The following is a 23,392-nucleotide window of genomic DNA, read 5'->3' on the forward strand; positions in this document are numbered from 1 at the left end:
GTAGCTACCCATGGGAATAAGATATGACTATATGTCCAGTTGGACCTTTGGGTAGACAAATGCCCTACCTGGCAACAAGCGTGAGTGGTCATTCCTTCTGATGATAAGTCATATGAGAAGGTGCAGAATAATAGTTGTTTTTTTTTTAATTAGGAATTGTGAAGGAGGTTCATTGTAGAAGATATCATCCTTCTGCATACATTAAGCTTTGTGCGGAATTGCAGGTGTACTGAAAATTTTTTTTTTGATATATGACAATCTCATACTTGGTCACCACACCTTTGAACGCAAAATGCCTTTGAGTTAGTGATTGTGACAGACTTACACTCAGTGCTTAATTTACTCTTCTTCGGACTAAAGGGTATTTGTCCAGTTTCCACAGTTTTACGGGAGACAAAAAACAGGGTTCAAGTGACACCTGGCTAAGTTTTAGCAGCAGATTTCTTGTTTCCTCTCTTTTATGGTGTAGTTTTAGATATCCAACTCATACTCCTTAGCATATAATTTGTCTCGTAGAGCATATCTGAGTGGAAACTGTTTGAAGAAAATTGTTACATTCCTTCGGTTGTATCTTGTATCTTTTGGATCAAATCTGTGACTGCTTACACCATTTTGGATAAGTTTAGAAATGTGTAGTTTTACACTTTGTGAAGCCTTTAAAGAAGACATTCCGTACCATTTACTGACATTTTATTGGATTAGACAAAAGAAAAAATTACGTTATTTTGGGCTGTTAGTTCTGAGAGAAGTCTAATGTAAAAATGAAGAGGGGTCAAAGAACTACAAGCTGATGATGCTTTAAAATCTTCTGGAAATTCATAACAGTGCTCTCAGTACATTACTAACCTTTGATTCTGGTATACACTCTTATAACTCAAGGGAGGCTTCTAGTGCATCAAGACCAAACTCTCTTCTTAGCACTCCAATCTCTTTAAGTTTTGTGATAATTCCAAAGTTGCCATGTAAATAATAATAATTATTATTATAATAATTATAACAACAATAATAACAATAAATGAAATAAAATAAAACTTTAGGTCACTAGCACTACCTAGAACAGATAGTTCAAAAGCTCACTGGTGATTGAAATATAATGGATTTAACAGTGACAAATAGATCTGATCCCTTTGAGGATGTCCACATTGTAACCAGCATCAGTGACCATGATGAAGTGGTTGTAGCAACAATGATTACCAATGCACAAAGGGCAACTAAGGCAAGAGGGATGATTTACGTGTTCAGTAAACTAGGTAATGAGTACTGTCATATCCCAAGAGGGGACATGAAACCTTTCGATGTGGCTGGCAGAATGTGGAGGAAGTGTGGCTCAAGTTTAGAAAAATAGGTGATCAGGCACAAATGTATACTTTGTAGAACAGTTTCTGCTGGTGTGCATTCTCTGCAAAGAAACTTCTAAAGAAACAGTGGCTACTTCTCCATAGCTGTAAAATAAAGCTTAATAGTACAGATAGATATATGATAAATGAAACATTTTTGCCTCTCAAAAGGGCAATGAATAAAGCCCTCAGTGATGACCATAGCAGAATCTTAACAATCAGCCTCTCGCGAAACACAAACTAATTCTGATTGTATGTTAAGGCTGTCAATGACACCAGATTTAATGTCCAGACACTCATGAAATAACTCAGGAACTGACATTGTTGGTAACAAAGCAAAATCAAAAACGATAAGCTCCATTTTCACATGTACCTTTACAAAGGCAAATCCAGGATCACCACCACAGTCTTGTCCTACTGCAATGCCAAGTAATATTATGAATGATAATAATGAATAATATAATTAGTTTCAGCAGTGTGAAGAAACAGCTGAAATTTCAAAAACTGAACAAAGCCCCAGGGCGCAGTGGAATCTCTATCAGATTCGATACAGAATTTGCAACTGAGCTAGCCCCTCTTTTAACCATAATGTACCATTAATCCCTCAAACAAAAATCTGTATGCAGTGATGGGTGGAATGGTCACACCAGTGCGCAAAAGAATAGCAGAAATGATCTACAAAACTATCACCTAATGTCTTTGACTTCCATCTCTTGTAGAATGTTAGAAAATATTCTGAGCTCAAACCTAATTAGATATTTCGAACAGAATGACCTACTGCATGTGGAGCACTATGGATTCCAAAAACATTGGCCATGCAGAAGTTAACTCTCAGTTTTCTTACATGACACCCCGAGAGCCATGGATCAATCAGTTACATAGATGCAGTATTTCTTGGCTTCTAAAAAGCATTTGACTCAGTACCAAACTAATGCTTAATAATGGAAGTATGATCATATGGAGGTATGAAATGAAATTTCTGAGTGGATTGTGGATTTGTTGGTAGGGAGGATGCAGCATGTTATCTTGGGGGGAGAGTTATCAATATATGTAGAAGAAACTTCAGGTGTACTCCAGAGAAGTGTGTTGGGACTCTTGTTATTCATATTGTACATTGATGACTGGACAGACATTTTTAATAATAGCCTCAGAGTGTTTGCAGGTGATGCAGTTATCTTTAACAAAGTACTGTCCAGAGAAAGCTGTACAAATATTCAGTAAAGTCTTGATAAGATTTCAGATCGGTTGAAAGATTAAAAATTTGCTTTATATCTACAGTAATGTAAAATTATGCAGTTCATAAAATGGATAATGTTGTATCCTATAATTACACTATCAATGACCTACGGTGGAAATCAATTAAGTAATGCAAATAGTTAGATGTAACAATTTGTAAAGATATGAAATGTTGTGATTATATAGCCTCACTCACAGGTAAAACAGATGGCAGACTTACGTTCATTGGTAGGATACTGGGTAACTGCAGATAGTCTACAAAGGAGATGTTCTTAAAAAATACTTGGGTGGCCCATCCTAGAATACCAATCAAGTGTGAGGGACACCTGCCTAATAGAAGACCTTGAATGTATATGAAGAAGAGCAGCCCAAATAGTCACAGGATATGAATAAAATCCTTTTGGACTTCAGGCTTCATCATTTTGAAACTAAGAAGCACTATTAAAACTGATATTTTGGCCAGTCCTCTTCAGAGTGACTAAATCTTGGTTGCTGGGGATGGTCTTCCCTAAATACCAACCTATTTCTGTTTCAAAGCTACAACCGGTGTCACTTTCCTGAATATCATTGGACAGTTCAAAGTCTAGATGCCTGTTGAGAAGTGGCTGTATGGAAAAAGGCTGTGTTATTTTGACAGGTGACTGACAGGCAACAGATAGTTGTCAACTTGTACACATGTGTGATATTTTCCTGAAACATGACATCATTAGTGTATCCAGATTCTGAGGAGCTGCTGGCTGGCAAACACACACAGCCCTTTGTACTGGAATTTCTTTCAGCCAGGCCATCGACAGCCTATAGCCCTCCTCTCTGTTCGTGCCATTGGGGCGTTTAATTATTTCTGTAGTCTCTGTTGCTTTCTACTGCTACATTCATGGCTCCTGGACAAGTGCACAGAATTCTTGAAAATGGACGGGTTGCTCACAGTCCAGTTTGTGTTTGGCTATTGGTGATTTGCTTTTCCCTTGTAACACAAAACATTCATACTTTGACACACGGGTGTTAATTGGTCCCCTGATTTTGCCAACATCATTTGTACTACAGTCACATCGGCATTTGTAAACACATATAGCATTTGAGAACATCTATGGAATCCATAGTGGGCCTCAGTAGAGTGTGGATCTTGTGGCTGCTCTGTAATATTGGTTTACTGCCTCCATGGCATAGCACTTTGCCTTTACAGTCACTGACAATTAATAAGTTAGGTAAACAAGCAATAGGACGTTGTTGTTCTGCTCCTTTGTGTGCTTTGTCCTTGCTGTACCTCACATCTTCTACATTTTTATTAATGTATCCATTGAATTGGATATTGTGTGGAGCAACTGTGTTGTAGTTCTTGTTCTGACTACCACACTTTTCAGAATGTATTGTATTGCCTGTGATGTTTGAAAGAAATAATTTTAGATATTTTAATAAACATGAGACCATCTGTACAGCTTCATGACCAGCTTTGTGCCATCATTTATGCCACAGCTGCCATCCAGGTAGTATTACAAAAACAATGACTGCCAGTCATCTGTAGTTGACATGGTTTAGGTGCCAATGATATGCTTCATTTGTGTTGTCCTCAACACAAAATTACTACTTTGTTGCAACCAACCAGTTGTTTATGTGCTTTCTGTATGGAAATTTGGTTGTTTACTGAGAGGGCTTTGATTTTCATTGTATACTGCTGTTATTCTTGTTTTGGAACTAAGATGACTCAGTTATGAAACACATAGTCAACTGAGCATCATATGCAAGGTGTACGAATGACTTCGTGACCGTAAAGACTATCCCAGAGGAGATGAAATCTTTTTGGCAACAGTAAAGGCAGAGAATGTGTAATGAAGCACGGGGAAAGTAAACCTGTGATCAAGAAACAAAGCATCTCTGAAAAAAGGTTTTAGTGGAAGAACAACTTTCACTGATTTGCACCTATACTAGAAGGACATTGTTCATTGCACTGTGCTGGAGTTTTACAACTATAGCAATTATACCACTTGGTAAAATGTGTCAGAAGTATTACATGACAGAACTGATTTCAATTGGAGCTGCTATTCAATTTGCAGAATTCTGAAATCTTTGGGACTCAGATAAAAAAGGGGGGGGGGGGGGAATAGATACATTCTGCTAAAGGGATTCTGCATAGAAGTGGCTAGGGTAATTTTTCTGATAAAAATGTACAATGTCAGAAAACAAAGTAAAATTAAAATAATTTGCCATATTTCTCTATTTGAGACATGAATCAATCAAAATTTTGTCAGAAAGCCCAGGACTAGTCAGCACCACCAGACCTCCTCTACTGTAAACTCTTGAGTATACTTCAGAGACCATCATTAGGTATGATGGTGGAATGTAGTGTGTTTCGGGGAATGAGAGCCTGTGTTTCTCTGCCTGGACTGTGAAGAAGGTACACACGTGTGTCTCTCTCTCTCTCCCTCTCTCTCTCTCTCTCTCTCTCTCTCTCTCTCTCTTTTAACACACCAATTTTATAAGGCTTTCTCAGGCATGTGGGGCTCTGCTTGGTTCAACATTTGTCTTCCTAGCAGCTTGTGGGATCCCTATGGAGCACCATAAATTCATATCTCCTCCTGATGGAAGATTGTGCTGTCAGGTAGTACCTACACTCATACAGCGAAGAGAGCTTGGTTGGTCAGACTGCCCAGAAGTACTCTCAGAATTATAGTATAAAAAGGCACTAGCTTGCCACAACACTTTCGTTGTTATCAAGAGAGGAGAGGGAACCCTTGAGAAAATACCCACTTACTGTATTCACAAGGGGTTGGAGGGTACTGGCAGGTCCTTAAAAAGTGTTAAACGGCTTCATAATGGAACAGTTAGAGTTTAAACTGCCATGTCTAACCAAGTATCTTCTGGGATGCAAAGCCTTAGGTCACTACCCTGTAGTGGTTGAGTTACATAATACCCTTAAGTTTTGTAAAGGTGTTCTACCCTGAGGAGTTACTTGAAGAATCAAAACATATGGGTGTCATAGAAGTGCAGAACTGCATGAATTCTAACATTCAACACTCCACAATTACCTAAGTGTGTTTTTGCAGGTTATATCAGTCTTAAGGTTTGACCATTTGTTTCAAACCCAGTGTGATGCTTCAAATGTCAAAGGTTTGATCATATCACTGTGGCATGTAATGGGAGGCCTACCTTTGGAAACTGTGGAGGCTCAGATCACAAATCAGATTATTCTTGTTCACTGCCTTCAAAATTTGCAAACTGCTCGGGTGATTACCCAATGTGGAGTAGGAAGACTGGGATTTATAACAAGGCAAGGAAAACTCAGAAGTTGAAAATTATGAGATGCATACCCTATTGTGAAACTAAAAAAGCTTTGAAAGCTAAGCAACCTCCAGTGTTTGCCACTTCTTTTGCTTTGGCTCGTAAGAAGCCAGTTGCCATGTGGGATGCCTCCACACAATGCCAGACCACAGATTCAAGCATGGGTACATGTACTTACCAGTGTACCTTTGTGTGAAAAGCTACACTTGAACCTGAAATCATTCAGAAGTCATCAGCAAAGGACTTGCAACATCAGCCACATACCACTGCACACCATCAGGAGCCCACTACGCTGTCCCATCTACCCATGCTAGCAACTCCTCCCATAAATAAGGAAAAATGTGGCACAAAAAGTCATACGAAATCAAAGAAAGTGTCAGCTAAACCTTTGGGTTGGCAAGCCCTCTCCCTTTCCAGTGATGTCTTTACTACCAAGGATATTGGTATCCACATGGGGGAACCATAGACATGGACACCATCTTAACATTCCCCGTGACTTCTTGGGTAGATCACCTCAGTTGAGGAAAAAGGAAAAGGACAACCATAGCTAATCTATGGCTCCCACTAGGACTTTTTTGTTGCAATGGAACTTAAATGGATACCAATCACATTTGGAAGAATTACAGCTCGTGGCCCAGAAGAGATCATTCTGTATCTGCTTACAAGGAACTCATTTTAAAGTCACTAATACACCTGCATGAAGGGGCTACCTCCCCTACAGGAAGGTCGATGTTATTGGGAATAGGGCTAAGGGTGGAGTGACTGTTTTCATCAATGTCAGAAGCCAGTCCCTCTTACTATGGCCATACAAGCATTTACAGTGGAAGTTCTCACACTGGTTAAAATCACAATGTGTTCTTTATTTCTCCCACGTCATGATGTGTTGGTGAAGGTGACTTGACTCAACTCTTCTGAGCATTTCTCCTCCTGTTCCTCCTCATGGAGGTTTAAATGCATATGGTGTGCTGTGGGGCTCGGCTATCACATGCCCCAGAGGTCGAATTATCAACCTCCTCGTCCACTCAAGGACTATCCGCCTCTTGAATTCTGGTGAGATGACACTTTTCCACAGTCACAGGATCATCTTCAGCCACTGACTTTTGTTTTTGCTTCCCAGCTCTTGTAGGCTCAGTTCAGTGAGAAGTGGCCACAGATTTATCATTCCATTGACCATTTTCTGGTGCAGATACATCTGCTGACAGAAATGGTGGTTGACAGGAGACCATGAGGATGGATGGTTCAAGGGGCAAATTGGTCGCGAAACAGTCAACAGTTCAAACAAGAAGATTGTGCCCAGGGGATGGTGAACCACATCACCTGTGGGATCCAATGAGCTGCCACCAACTCCATTCCCGTCTAGTAACCACTTCAGACGACAGCCTGTCCCTTGGCGGAATGACGAATGCTTCTCAGCAGTCAGAGCCAGGCACGCAGCTTTGTGGAAATTCAAGCAGCATCTAACTACAGAAAACCTTCTTGCCTTCAGATCTATGAGAGCACAAGTGAGGGGAGTGATAAAAGAATGGAACTCCTGGAAGGAATTTGTGACTCCCATTACTCTGTCATCTTCCACTGTGCATTTTTGGGACTCAATAAGGCGGATTTCAGGCTAGGGTAGTATATCTCCCCTTATAGCTTTGTTGAGAAATGGAGTCATGGTGGATGAGCTGAAAGATGTCACTCCCTCATCCAGACAGTCTCCTGCATTCCAGTTGTGTTCATTTACCAAAGGAATTTTTAATCTGTAAGACAGAACTGCATATGATTTTGAAGGTCATTGCAGAAGATGGGTTAAAACTCTTCAAAGAATTAGATTTCTGTTAGGAATTTCTGAGTGTCATCCAGGCTATTCAACATACGTTTCTGTCAGAGAAACATACAGAACATCCGGATTGCCAACCCCCCACACAAAAACAAGGACAGTACAGGTAACATCCCGCTGAATACATGGGAATTCAGGGAAATGAATTCACTGGTAAGACAGCCAAGAATGCTTGAACTGGAGACATAGTTGCAAAATTTGATACCTCTGCAATCATCTCTCTGCTGAGGCACAGGTTTATACATCAGTGTGAGAAAGTGTCTTTAAATGAAGGAGAGTGGCCTGCATTCCACAAAACCAACTACCAACTGTGGCCTAGCTTCTGTTAGCCACTGAGGCCCAGCAAAGTCTTCCTAATACACCTCCAAATTGAATCCTGCCCATAGATGGAGTAAGGCTCTTTAAGAATTGGAACCCCTAAAGTGTGTTCAGGTTCACTTACAATGTTCATCACAAGTATGGCCAACTAACATTGAACCATCCAACTGGTAATCAGCACAACTTGATTGATTGCAGTATATGGGAACAGCACAAATGCGTGCAACAGGTGCACTGATAGACAAGAACACAATCTCTCTACCATCTGACCTTTGTTTCAACTTACCACCATGAAGATAGCCTATATTGTGCAGGTGTAGGCCAGCAGCTCTGTCTGCATTGTGATATGAAGGCAGTCACAAACTGGCTGTGAACATGCAACTTCATTGTCTCCATAAAAATGAAATTTCTGTACAAGACAGTGGTGTGTCTTTATGCCACTATTCCCTGCCCATCAGGGAAGTGAAAATAGGCACAGATGGGCAGAGCGTAGATGGCAGTGACCCATTTTCCTTTGCGTTTTCATGAAAAGCATGATGTGACATCTCTTGTATGCAGCCGGCCAGGACGTGAACTCCCCCTCCCTCATTATTAGCAAATAGGGCCGGAATCTCCTGATAATGTGCTGGCTGTGTCTTAAATGAAGTAAGCAGTGGTTGAGTCATGTGGGTGATTGTATGGGAGTACTACTATATTCGTAGACCCAGTGATGGTAGATGATGATGACCCCGTACAGGGCTGATCTCTGTGGATTTTGATGAATTAATATTGCAAGGTGCTCAGAGTGGGTGCCAGACGAATCTTGATGTTCCTCGTTCATGGAAGGACGGTATTGGGAGAAATGACCATGACACTGACTGGCAGTGATGGAGGTCCCTCCAGGATGTGGTAGCAGGGGGGTGCGAGGGGCTGCAAGACATGAGGAATGAACATTGTAGGGTGTCCTTGGCCATCGCTGTAGGATGACACTAACAGTGGAAGCAGTGATAGATGATGTATCTTCAACTTTTGACCTTGCTGCTCCTTGTCTAATTGTAGAGATAGTTGGTTTCGGTATCTGTATGATAAATCTGTCCTTGGCATCAGTGGTTAGTATTCAGGAGTCACCTGCCACAACCTCCAATACCAACGTCTATCCCAAACCAATTAAGCATTGAAATATTGATTATTGACCTCAAATTGCTGCTTCAGCAGAGAATCCCAGTTAATTTGCAAATTACGACGAGGGATGTTGCTCGTTAACTGGGTGCTACTGGTTCTATGACTCGCTGTCTGTATATATGTGCTTTGATCGTCAATTTTAATGTGAAAGTAACAGAATGAGTGTCAGATTTGGGTATTGTCATCTGTATTAGCAGGACAAGGGGGCTTCACAGTTCATACCCCAGGTGAGAAAATGACTCTCACATAGCGGGAGGTGTCATATGGTTCGTACAGTAATGCGTATATACTCCACAAGCCACCATACAGTGCGTGGCAGAGAGTACTCTGTACCACTACTGGTTCTCTAAATTTTGTCAGTAGTATTCCTCAAAAAGTACATCTCTTTCCCTCCAGGTATTTCCATTTGATTTCTCAAAGCATGCTCACTGTTCAAACCTATGGGTAATAAATCTAGCAGCCCAGCTCTGAATTGCTTTGCTGTCTTCCTTCAATTTGAGCTGATGCGGATCCCAAACACTCGGGCAGTGCTAGTTTCTTATATGCGGTGTCCTTTACAGATGAACCACACTTTCCTAAAATTCTCCCAATAAACCGAAGTTGACCATTCGCCTTCCCTACTACAATCCTCACATGCCCATTCCATTTTGTATGGTTTTGCAGTGTTACACCTAGATATTTAATCAATGTGACTATGTCAAGCAGCACACTACTACTGCTGTATTTGAACATTACGGTTTTTTGTTCCCTACTCATCTGCATTAACTTAAATTTTTCTATGTTAAAAAATATAGTTAGCTATTAATGGCATCCATAATTGTGAAACCAAATCCAAGGAAGGCATTCTGATGGAATTTATTTCTAGATATAAAATAATGTACCAGAAACAAAATGAAGTGTGTGTTGTTTGCATTGTTTCTATTCTTATATACATGTGACATGTCACTTTTAATCTTGATATCTTTTGTAGTTTCTGTATTTTTGTGTTGTATTGCATTTCATATGATGATCTGCTCCTGCTACCAGTATAATTTATTTTTATCTTTAATGTTGTTATCTGACCTGTGTAAGTGTGTTAGTGACTGTTATTATGTACCATGTGCCCCATACTCTGTGTGTTTTCTGGGGGGGTTGGCATGGAGGGATTGAGGGTACAAATCACTCATAATCCAGGCTGAGAGGGACTCACTTTCTTGTCTGAGCACATTCAGGTACATCACTTCTAGTGTAGTGTGTGATAATAAAAACACTTTGCGTGGTGTAGGAAGTAAGATATTAAAGTGCATTCAGAAATACCTTAGTATTTTCATACAGTGTTGAGATTCTGTGGTGGTAATATTTATCCAAGCACAGAGGCACATTCATTTTTCTCACATTTGTTTTGGTGGTAATTTACCTGTTAGTGTGTTGTATGTTTTCTTATGTCTTATAAATTGATGCAGTCATAAACTGAGATTGATGTGCGAATAATTTTCAGTTTAGTAATTAAGTTTCTCATTTTGAAGTTGAGTTTACACATAGTAATCACAGATTAGTAGTTTGTTTGGGTATAAGACCTGTTTTGCCATACCTTGTACATATATGTATTATTTGTCTAAATATATAAAATTCTAGAAGTAATTTCTATCAGATTATTAAAGCTCTACTGCAGTGTGCCCTACACTGGGTTCAACAGTTAAACAGGCAGCTGCATCACTTTTTCTGTGTTAATGTACCACTCAGTACATCATCTTAAAGGCAAGTTGCAGTTTGTAATCTCATCTATTGATATTCATTGTTCCTTTGAATTGCATTATGTTAGGTTTCATTTTGTACCAGAGTTTTAGAACCAGTCCAAATGGACATGGGAAACTACAATGTAACATTCGTAATGCCTACCACTCCATGCATAATTTATGTGTGTTGACTTTTCCAATAGATTGACTTGAGGCAGTACGCTTCAGCTTCAGAATCAAGAAACTGAGTACTTGCTTGCATGTGACTATCACAACTAACTTCTGATTGGCTTGTACTGTAGTTTTAAAAATAGAAACTATGTTATTTGTAAAAAAGTTTGTGGTGATGTTGAGTCACAGTCATGTGATACTTTTTAACAAAATGAACTGTCATTTGATTGTGTATTCCTCCATTTGTCTCCTGTACTATCTAGATGTCGGCTTTATGCCATTATCAAGTACAATGCCAAAAGCTGGAACATACAAATAGTAAGACACATAGTAAAAAATTGACAAAAAAAATTATAAGAAATATTGGATGCGCACTGATCTAAAATTATGAGATATTGAATTACTTGTTAGACCATATCTGTTAAGGCAGTGCAAAGCAGGTATACAAGGCTAACACATATCTTTAAGATGTAACTGTCAAAGAATATAGACTCTAGAACATGTAGTAAATGTAGACATATCACAGATCAAAGGTTACAAGTGTTAGATGTCATGTGAACGCATGTGATCACCTTTGGAGGCGGCATTGTGAATCATCATCTTTGCATTTAAATGTATACATCAGATTCCTAATAACATGAAGTGAACATACATTAAGCAGCATGAAGAAACTAAAGTCTGTAAGGAACAGATAAAATAAAGTACAGAAGCCAATGAATCACACCTAACAATATAGTAAGTGCCAATAGTAATGTAAAAAGCACTAAATATAAAAATATGAGTGAAAAAGAGGCAGATAAAGTACAGAAGCCAATGAATCACTTTTCACGATACAATAAGTGCCAGTAATAATTTAAAAGTACTAAATATAACAGTATAAGTGAAAAAATGGGGGGAGAGAAGGTGAGGGTGAAAATGGAGGGAGAAGAAATAGGAGTATATGTCATTATGTGAAGGTCGTGTAAGATTAAGAAAAGGAAGAAAGTGAAGAGTGTGATTGGAAGGTTGGGGGGGGGGGGGGGGGAGGTGGAGGGGGGGGGGATTATAGGAGTGGGGTGGCCAAACTGTAGAGGTCAGTTAGTGCAGTGGATAAGTAAAAAATCTAGAAATAGACAAAGGTACATGTAGGGCAGGGGGAGGGTAGAGGGGGGGGGGGGTTGTAGGAGGAGGGAAACAGCATAAGAAACGTGAATGAATATTTGATTGAGAATTGAAATTGGGTAGCTCAGAATTGGGATGAGGGTGGTGGGTCAGAGAAGACTTGGGAGTGCGGGTTCAAGAAATGACAGACAGAGCAATTAAGGAGTTGAAAGCTTGGGAGAGGGTAGGAAGAAGCTATAACGTATATTATAATGTACAAAGAGTTGAAGAAATAGGGGGAAGAGGAAGGAGAGTAATCCAGTGGATTGGATTAGTATAGTAATGATGACAGGGAGAGGGGACAAGAGGACTGAGAAAAATGGGTGGGTGGGGGAAGAGGTGAACTGGCAGACATGTATAATGAAGCTTAAGAAGATAGAAAAATGGGGCAAGTGAAAGAAAAGAGGGGGTAGGAAAGGGGTGGGGGACAACAGCGTGGAATAGGTGGGGAGGAGGGGGCGAACAAAGGGGAAGAAATAACACAGGACTACAGCGACACTGCAGCACCCAGGTGTACATATGAAATGTAATACAAGATTGGAAATATATATAGTACCCATAATATGCTTACAGAAATGTAATAATGCATTACAAATTATAACACTTGGGGTAATTAACTTTGGTTCAACAAAGCATGAATACATCCATGTACATGTACACCATATCTTATTATACATATCCTAAATACTACAAGGAAGTTTATTAGGAGCAGGGAATTTACTAGATCTCCAGCTCGCAAGCTTTCACACCTTCTCAGTTGCTCTGTCCATTGTAATTTCTTGACTCCCCCTCCCAAGTCTTCTCCCTTCCCTCCTCATCACCATTCTGACTACCCAACTTCAACACTCAATCTAATATTCATTCATGTTTCTTATGCTGTTTCCCAACTCCAACCCCCACCCCGTCTGGACCCCCTTCTACCCATTACATGTACCTACTCCACTGACTGACCTTTATAGCTGGACCACCCCACCCCTCCAATCCCCTCCCCCATCTTACCCTTCCAATCACATTCTTCACTTTCTTCCTTCTCTTAATCTTACACGACCTTAACATAATAATGTATACTCCTATTTCTTCTCCCCCCATTTCCACCCATCACCTTCCCACATCCCCCCCCCCCCTCTTCCTCCCCTGCTTTAAATGATTACTGGCACTTAGTATATTGTTAAGGGTGATTATTGGCTTCTGTATTTTATTCGTGAGTTTTTCACTCATTTTAGTATATTTAGTACTTCTTACATTACTACTGGCACTTACTCTATTGTAAAATGCAATTCATTGGTTTCTGTACTTCATTTTGTGTGTTCTTTACAGACTTTAGTTTCTTCATGCTGCATAATGTATGTTCACTTCATGTTATTAACGATCTGGTGTGATTCACAATGATATCTCCAAAAATAATTACATGCAGTCACATGACACCTAACACATACAAGCTTTTACCTGTGATACATCTATATTTATTATGTGTTCTAGAGTCTTCATTCTTTGACAGTTACATCTTAAAGATATATCTTAGTCTTGTTTGGACTGCCTTAACAGATATGACATAATAAAGGTCTAACAAGTAAGTGAATATCTCATAATTTTATATTAGTGTCCAGCTAATATTTTTCAATTTTTTTTTCAATTTTTTACTGTGTGTCTTACATTTTCATGTTCCAGCTTTTAGCATTGTACTTGAAAAGGGCATAATAGCCAAAGTCTTGATACTAAAGAAGACAAATATAGGAATACACAGTCAGATGGTGGTTTACTCTTTTAAACATATATGTTTTGTGTACCTACACTGAGCAGTTATTACAGAACTGCAGTCCTTGAGTGTAACTTAATATGTTTTCTGACTTTTGTAGTACTGTTACAAAAGTACTATTACCAATTACAAAAACTAAACATAGTAGTTCATTTTCAAAAATTTATTATTATTGTTCTATGATTGTTAGGTCATACAAACTGGAGGGAACTGAAAGAAAGAAAAAAGTCTCTCAAGCAGATGAGGAAGCAGAAAAAATTTGCTGTAATTGATACCATCTCCCAGGCCAAAAAGTTGTATGAAATTAGTAAAAATAATAAACTTCCTAAGAAACAAAGAGAAGAAATAGGTTCCAGGCTGTACAACTTACTCAAGGGGACACCTAAAAGCTGTGAGTGAGCTGACTCTGTGTTGATTGTATATAGTTTTCTTTTGAATAATAGTATGAATGGTACTAGGTTTCTAACAATTAAAATTTCTATTAAATTAATTACAAATTAATGATGCTTGAACCATTTATAATACTGTACTCTCTCTCTCTCTCTCTCTGTCTCTCTCCTCTCTCTCTCTCTCTCTCTCTCTCTCTCCTCTCTCTCTCTCCTCTCTCTCTCTCTCTCTTGCACAGTTTAACTTCTCTGAACTTGTGGCACCTCTGATCACCAACAAAACTGTGTTAATATAACACAGATCAGTCTATGAACTACCATTGATTGTGAGAGAATAATATGATCTGATTAGTTACTTTTCATCTTTTTAAATAGCAGATTCAGTGTGTGTTGAATAGATACTAGATAAACCTCATTCATGAGACTGCTTACTCCCTTCTATTAAACATGGTGACTTTAGTTGTGTGAGAGCTACGTTTTCATGATATTCTGCTGGTTATACTGTTACTCTACAAGGGACAAGGGATTATTGAGGTCAATATTATACAGACTATTAAGGTGAGCAAATGTGTCCTACAGTGTAGGTATCACTCTCTAGTTACTTGGAACTCTTCCAAAATAATGGTGCCTAAGTTCACACTGTTAACTCTGGTCAGGTTTATTGTAATGAAGATGCGTATGAACTTGATCTCCCTCTACTTGACCCAACCTCCCAACTTGGACATTGTTGGCCATCTGTTATTGGATTTACAGCACTAGGTGTCCTATCACATCATCACTGATGGGCTGCAATTTATTTTAAGTATCAGATTCTTTTGAAATCAGTTCGTACTCCAGTTCTTAAACAAATCACAACTGTGCTGCAGTTAATGTTTGCCCACTGTCCTAATATTAACCATGAGTGTTCAGGAGTTTTCATTATACTGAAGACCCTATTGTGCTTTATGATATTCATTTCTTTGCCAGCTATTATTTTAATTTTATGTTTCAAATTTTTGTGTGGTCACCCAAGTTTAGGTTTAATCAGTTCCTTCAGTCTGTCAAACTGACTAACTCTTGTATCTTTACATTTATGAGGGTTGACTGAAAAGTAATGCCACCACCTTTGTAACTCTCCAACAGTTGGCAGCAATGTGGCAGGTACTGGCTTGTTCTGTAGCCTCTTGTCTACAGCTCCAGTTGGCGGGAAGCCTTAGCATTGAAAGGTTGTGTTGTTATAGTGTAAAGAATGGAACCCTGCGCAGACAGTCGGTCAATGTGATTTAAGCAATGTGCAGTCATTGAATTCTTGACAGCAGAAGGTGTGACCCCAAAGGGGATTCATCAGAGAATTAAAGCAGTTTCTGGGGACTGTGTCGATGTGAGCACTGTGCGTCATTGCGCAAGTAAGTTTAAAGATATTGAGGCAGGAAAATCTAATCTGCATGACAAGCAAAGAGTTGGGATGCCCTGTGACAGCAACCACTGAGTTTCACAAGCAAAATGTTGACAGATTGATTGAGGACAGTCGTTGTATCACTCAGAGAGAAATTGCAAGCTCCATTGGCGTTTCACAAGAATGTGTGGTCACATTATTGCTTTGCTTGGCTATCGGAAGATCTGTGCCTGATGGGTACTCTGGATGCTGACTCCTGAAATGAAAGCACACAGACTTGAAATTTGCCAGGAACTACTCTCACATTACGAGAATGAAGATGAAGATGCACAGCGCTCACATCAACACTATCAACATAAATTGCTTTCATTCTCTGAAGAATCTCCTTTGGGGTGACACCTTCCGCTGTCAAGAATTCAATGACTGCATGTTGCTTAAATTGCACTGACCGACCATCTGCGCAGGGTTTCATATTACACTGTAACAACACAACCTTTCAATGCTAAGGCTTCCTGCCAACTGGAGCTGTAGAGAAGAGGCTACGGAACAAGCTACTAGCTGCCGCATACCAATGCTACCAACTGTTGAAGAGTTATAAAGGTGGTGGCATTACTTTTCAGTCAAGCCTCATAAATGTAACGATACAAATCTCAACATCAGAAAAAGATGGCAACAGTTTTTTTGGGGCTGAAATTTGATCCATGTGCTGTTCAGGCCAAGAGGAGAAATAGTCAGTTCAGATGCCTGTTGTGAAACTCTTGACAACTTCAGGTCATCATCCAAACCAAGAGATGTGAAATGTTGTCGGTAAAGATGTTTTTGATTCACGACAATGTGTGACCTCATGCATCAGCACAAACACAGTAAGAACTACAACATTCTAAATGGGAAATTTTTGGACATCCTCATTACAGCCCTGACTTGGTGCCAAGTGATTTTCACTTGTTCCCAAAAATTTCTTTAGTTTTGGGTGGAAAACAGTTCACAAACAATGAAGATAACAAATGAGCAGTGACATCCTGGCTCTAATCTTTATTGGTAGAGGAGTACAACATGAGAATTTAAAAACTGGTCCCATGTTACAAAAAATGCAATGACAGCTACGATGACTAAAGTGAAAAATAGAGTAAGGTACTGCAACTTGGTAAGTAAAGTTCTATGTTGATATCTTTATAATTCTTATTTAGTTATGCCAAAACGTTCTTTACTTTCTGGTATTATCATGTGTTCCATTACACATTGCATTAGATACTGGTTGTAACACTTTGTGTACAAGTTAAATATGAAGTGCCAATTTCCTATTGTTAACATTTTATTACAAACATTTATTTGAAATAAGTCTACAAATGATTTTTTTAAATATTTATTTCACCCATACTTTTTTTACAGATTGTTTACAAGCATGATATGACAAGAATTACTCAATTGCTTATGAAGGTATCACCAGAAAACACCAGACATGCTATATGGTCTGAGCTGAAACCTGAATTACTTAAGATGATGACATCTAAATATGCAGCACATACCGTCATTTCCATACTGGAGTTTGGCGGTACATCAGTACGAAAGGAAGTGGCAGGTTTGCTCAAAGGTCATGTCTTAGAGCTTCTAAAAAACAAGGTAAATTTATTTTTCTCGCACAATTTATTTCTTGTACCATGTAGGGGGGGGGGGGGGGGGGGGGAGAGAGAGAGAGAAAAAGAGAGAGAGAGAGAGAGAGAGAGAGAGAGGGGGGGGGGGGGAGAGAGCGAGAGAGAGAGAGAGAGAGAGAGAGAGAGAGAGAGAGAGAGAGAGAGAGAGAGAGAGCGTTGTATGATGGGTATTTTGAGGCATTTTCTCCCTCCTCCTTCCTTTTTTCATTCATTTAGGTTCTTAAATTTTCCTTCTGTAGACTGATTTTTAATTCTATTACTGCAGCTTCATATATTTGTTATTATTTTGTTATAAACAAATATTTGGCACATGGAAAATACAGCAGACTGGTATTTGATGACACATGGCCAAGATTGTGAAGATGGTGAATGACAGTCAACTAAAGACATCTTTGAATGGTAAAATACTGAGTATTTATATAATAGAGGGAAACATCACAAATAAACACAAACATACACACAAAATTCAAGCTTTCGCAACAAACTGTTGCCTCATCAGGAAAGAGGGAAGGAGAGGGAAAGACGAAAAGATGTGGGTTTTAAGGGAGACGGTGAGGAGTCATTCCAATCCTGGGAGCAGAAAGACTTGCCTTAGGGGGAAAAAAAGGACGGGTATACACTTGCACACACACACATATCCATCCACACATATACAGTCATATGTCTGCTTGTGTCTTAGTGAAAAACTGTCCAGAAGTAGACAGTAGCATAGTTGTAAGAGCTTACAAGATGGAAAGGTTATCACAGGAGGATTTGGAAGTATAGTAAGAAGAGCATCAAATGGACTTGTGGACTTTAAAGCCGTAAGAACACTGTAACATTAGTTTCAGGTAGGGAGCTGTAGAGTGTTAATGCAGCAACATTCCCATTTGTTATGCAGTATTAAAAATTATGGGGTGAAACACACGCAATTGAATCACATGCGCCCCCCCCCCCCCCCCCCCACACACACACACACACGCACACACACCCAGGGGATCCACAACTCTTCTGTGGATACGTGCGTAGCGAGCACGGGACCCCGAGCTAATGTGGCCTTCCTTCCTTTCCGGGCTGCATACCTTCCCTTTCCGCATCCTTCCCCATCCCCCATCTTAGCCCCCCCCCCCCCCCCCCCACCTCTGGTTCTTTCCTTCCCTTTCTCCCTCTCTGGGAGTATGGTTTGTGCCTATGTCCGGAGACGGACGCTTGTAAATGTACCACATTCTTCCCCTTCCTTGCTTGTATGTCTTCATCCTTCCTTTGTCCTTCTCTTTTCCTTACCTCTTCTCTTTACCCTTTTCTCCGCTGCGGCGTTTGAGACCTCTCTTCGTTCCTTTCCCTTTCTCTTTCTTCCTCCCTGTGCGTGTCTGAAGGCCGACCCACGCACTTCCATGCGTAGCCGGTGACGGGGTAACGCGTAATTCCCCGGCCCGGGTAGACAGGTAGGACACTTACGTACCCCCTGGTAACGGCAAGGCCCAGGGAGGGGTGATTACCCGAGCTGATACCTTCCGAAAGTGCCGATTGGTCCCTCCGTCCGTTTGTCGAGAGGTGTGACCTGAGGTGTGAACAATCACCTAAGGCAGGAGTGCCCTCAGAGAGGGCCCCCACAAGGGAGGAGCGCGCCATCGGAGACGCCGGTAATCATGGGGGATTCTTCCGCAATGGTTTCCTCACTTTCCACTATGTCTGCTCACAAACGTAAGTTCACTGAGTCTCAGCCACAGTCAGTTCTTCCATCGTTGCCACAGTTCCTTGTTGTTTCTCGGTCTGACGAAGGTCACGACTTCTCCACGGTCAACCCTTTCATTATTCAGAAAGGTGTCGACGCAATTGCAGGTCCTGTAAAGTCTTGTTCCAGATTACGGAATGGCACCCTGTTGTTAGAAACAGTCAGTGCCCTCCAGGCACAAAAATTGCTCCGTACCTCACTACTACACACCTTCCCTGTCCGGGTGGAACCGCACCGTACTTTAAATTCCTCGCGTGGAGTCGTTTATACACGCTCCCTCGATGGATTGTCTGACGAAGAAATTCAGCACTACCTGTCTGACCAGGGCGTAACGGCTGTTCATAGGGTTATGAAAAGGGTTGACACGAACATCATTCCAACCGGCACTGTCTTCTTGACATTTGACAAAGTTCAACTCCCATCGAAAATCAAAGCAGGCTATGATATAATTTCCGTTCGCCCTTACGTCCCAAACCCTACGCGTTGTTATCGGTGTCAGCGGTTCAATCACACCAGCCAGTCCTGTTCCAATCCGGCCAAATGTGTTACGTGTGGCAAGGATGCCCATGAGGGTGCTTGTCCACCTCCATCCCCTCGCTGCATCAACTGTATGGGTGACCACGCTGCTTCCTCTTGAGATTGTCCCGTTTTTAAGGACGAAAAGCTCATCCAGGAAATAAGAGTACAGGAAAAGGTGTCGATCTTTTCTGCTCGCAAATTATTCGCCAGTCGACAGCCCACCGTGCCTCAGAAAGGAAAATACAGCGCTCTCCTTGCTTCTCCTCGGCCAACAAAGGAGGCGGCCACGCAGACTTGTGACCTCACCTTTAGTGCCACGGTCATCAGATCGGCCAGCGCTAAGATTGCCCGTTCCACCTCACCACTTTCGCCTGCCCACTCTCTGGCTCACCCTTCGTCGACTTCTGCTAAATCTCGAGCCCAAAAGTCAGACACCAAGACTTCGAAAAAAGAGCATACTCGTGAAGAGTTTTTATGTACGGCAACTTCCCAACCATCGGTTCCTCCTTCCTCTAAACATCATACTTCCAAGAAGGCTACAAAGAAACCCAGTTCCTCTCCTTCTCCGCCAAGGCGTGTCCCATCTACAGCACCACCTGGCGGAAATCGCCCTCGGCCGTCTTCTGTGTCGCCGAGGCGCACTGCTGGCGGCCGATCAACCGGCCGATCGCTGGTGGTAGGAGCTGCTCCTGACCAACCTATGGATCAGGATCTTCTGCCTTCGGCTGAATGCCATTCCATGCTGTCGGTCGCAAGCTCAGAGCAGTCGTTGAGTTGACAGTGACCTTGGTCACATTCCTCCATTTTCTGTTCACCCTATGTCCATTATCCACTGGAATATCCGCGGTATTCAAGCCAATCGGGATGAATTGTCGCTCCTCTTACGATCCTACTCGCCGGTCATCTTCTGTCTTCAGGAAACAAAGCTGCGTCCCCATGACCGCTTTGTTCTCCCTCATTTTCAGTCCGTCCGATATGATCTCCCCTCTTTTGAAGACACTCCAGCACATGGAGGACTCATGATTCTTCTCCATGAAACTCTCCATTATCACCCAATCCATTTAAACACTTCTTTACAAGCTGTCGCCGTCGGTCTTTCCCTTTCCAGATACACGTTCTCTCTTTGAACTGTATACATTCCATCGTCTACACCAATGGCACGAGCTGATCTCCTTCATCTTCTTGGTCAGCTTCCACCCCCCTATTTGCTGGTTGGGGACTTCAATGCCCACCACCCGCTTTGGGGATCTCCACATCCTTGTCCACGTGGCTCACTATTGCTAGACGTCTTCCACCAAGCAGATCTAGTTTGCCTCAACACTGGGGTCCCTACATTTTTGTCTGCCTCCACGACAAATTTATCTCATTTGGACTTTGCGGTCGGTACTGTTCCGCTAGCTCAGCGCTTCGAATGGTTCGCCCTTGATGATACACACTCGAGTGACCACTTTCCATGGGTCCTTAGACTGCAGCCTCAACTGCCTTACATGCGCCCGCGACGCTGGAAGTTTGCCCAAGCCGATTGGACACTTTTTTCGTCTCTGGCGACATTCGATGACCGTCACTTTCCCAGCGTCGACGATGAGGTCACACATATTACCGACATTATTCTTACAGCTGCGGAACATTCAATACCACGCACGTCCGAATTGCCCCGGCGGCCCCCAGTTCCTTGGTGGAACGAGGCATGCCGTGATGCAATACGTGAGCGGCGACGTGCTCTCCGCGTTTTCCGTCACCATCCTATATGTAGGATCCGCTATAAGCAGTTCCGAGCGCGATGCCGTCGTGTCATCCGCGATAGCAAGAAGGCAAGCTGGAAATTCTTTATTAGCTCATTTAACACCTTCACTCCCTCCTTGGAAGTTTGGAGTCTGCTTCGACGGTTCTCAGGCGCGCCTAGTTTCTCCCCGGTCTCTGGGCTCACTGTCGCGCATGATACATTAGTGGACCCCGTCGCAATTTCTAACTCATTGGGTCAGCACTTTGCTGAGATTTCGAGCTCTTCAAATCACCCGCCAGCGTTTCTCCCGAAGAAACGTGCAGCGGAAGTGCAACCTCTTGCTTTCTCCTCTCAAAATCGCGAAAGCTACAATAATGTTTTCTCCTTGCGGGAACTCCAACATGCACTCTCTTCTTCTCGCTCCTCCGCCCCAGGACCAGATGGTATCCACGTCCATATGTTGCTCTATTTATCAACCCATAGTCTGCGTTACCTCCTTTGCCTTTATAATCGAATTTGGACCGACAGTACTTTTCCCAGATGATGGCGGGAAGCTATCGTCGTTCCTGTTCCGAAACCTGGAAAGGACAAACATCTCCCCTCTAGCTATCGCCCCCTTTCTCTCACGAGTAGTGTCTGTAAGGTTTTGGAGCGTATGGTGAATTACCGTTTAGGTTGGTGGCTGGAATCCCGCAGTCTTTTAACACCTGCCCAATGCGGATTCCGAAAGCATCATTCTGCAGTTGACCATCTTGTTGCTCTCTCCACTTATATAATGAACAATTTTCTCCGGAAACGCCAAACGGTAGCAATATTTTTTGATCTGGAGGGAGCATATGATACCTGTTGGAGGACAGGCATCCTCCGCACACTGTTCTCTTGGGGCTTTCGAGGTCGGCTGCCCCTCTTTCTTCGGGAATTTATGGCAGATCGCACATTTAGGGTGCGGGTGAACACTACTCTCTCCCGTACTTTCTCCCAAGAAAACGGGGTACCCCAGGGCTCCGTGCTGAGTGTTGTACTGTTTGCCATTGCCATCAATCCAATTATGGATTGTCTCCTTCCTGATGTCTCGGGCTCCCTCTTTGTGGACGATTTTGCGATCTACTACAGCTCTCAACAGACCAGCCTTCTTGAACGACGTTTTCAAGGATGTCTCGATCGCCTCCACTCTTGGAGCATCGAAACCGGCTTCCGTTTTTCTCCCAGTAAGACCGTTTGTGTTAATTTTTGGCGACGTAATGAGTTTCTTCCGCCCTCCTTACATCTAGGTCCTGTCAACCTTCCGTTTTCGGATGTCGCTAAATTCTCGGGTCTTATGTTTGACAGAAAACTGTGCTGGTCCTCCCACGTTTCCTATCTTTCGGCTCGCTGTCTGCGATCCCTCAACACCCTCCGTATCCTGAATGGTACCTCCTGGGGAGCGGACCGAGTGGTCCTTCTCCGCCTCTATCGCGCCTTAGTGCGCTCGAAATTGGACTATGGAAGCATAGTCTACTCCTCTGCTCGGCCGTCTATTCTTCGGCGTCTCGACTCTATCCACCACCGTGGATTACGTTTAGTGTCTGGAGCTTTTTACACCAGCCCTGTGGAAAGCCTTTATGCTGAGACTGCTGAACCTCCGCTGTCCAATCGGCGAGCAGTCCTTTTGAGTCGTTATGCTAGCCATTTGTCTTCCATGCCTGCTAATCCAGCCCATGACATTTTTTTCGACGCCTCCTTTGATGTAGGGTACGCAGGCCGCCCCTCCTCCCTACTACCACCGGGAGTCCGCTTCCGTCAACTGCTCCATTCTCTTTCCTTCCACTTTCCTAAAACCTTCTTGACAACTTGGGGTACAGCACTGCCTTGGCTCCGTCCCCGGATCTGCCTGCTCCGTGACCTTTGTTGATTTCCCAAGGATGGTACCCCTTCACTTGTTTATCGTTGGGCATTTGCTGGTCTATGTGCACAAATAACGGATGCCGCATTTATTTACACCGACGGCTTGAAAACATCGTTAGGTGTAGGGAGTGCCTATATTGTTGACGATACCCCAAATCGATTTCGCCTTCCCAACCAGTGTTCGGTTTATACTGCGGAGCTTTACGC

General features: G+C 42.1%; 1 protein-coding gene across 10 annotated transcripts in view; it reads left to right on the forward strand.

Annotated features, from left to right (window-relative positions):
* LOC124555432 (pumilio homolog 3-like) overlaps window positions 1-23,392 on the forward strand; it is a 208,254-nt gene that overhangs the window by 43,299 nt on the left and 141,563 nt on the right. For all 10 annotated transcript variants that reach the window (XM_047129338.1, XM_047129336.1, XM_047129335.1 and 7 more), the window contains 2 exons: window positions 14,123-14,323; window positions 17,083-17,313. In XM_047129338.1, coding sequence (XP_046985294.1) covers window positions 17,101-17,313 — 213 coding nt within the window. In that variant the 5' untranslated portion in view covers window positions 14,123-14,323; window positions 17,083-17,100. The remainder of the gene's footprint in view (window positions 1-14,122; window positions 14,324-17,082; window positions 17,314-23,392) is intronic.

The sequence above is a fragment of the Schistocerca americana genome, chromosome X, assembly GCF_021461395.2.
Source record: "Schistocerca americana isolate TAMUIC-IGC-003095 chromosome X, iqSchAmer2.1, whole genome shotgun sequence".
Taxonomy (NCBI): domain Eukaryota; kingdom Metazoa; phylum Arthropoda; class Insecta; order Orthoptera; family Acrididae; genus Schistocerca; species Schistocerca americana.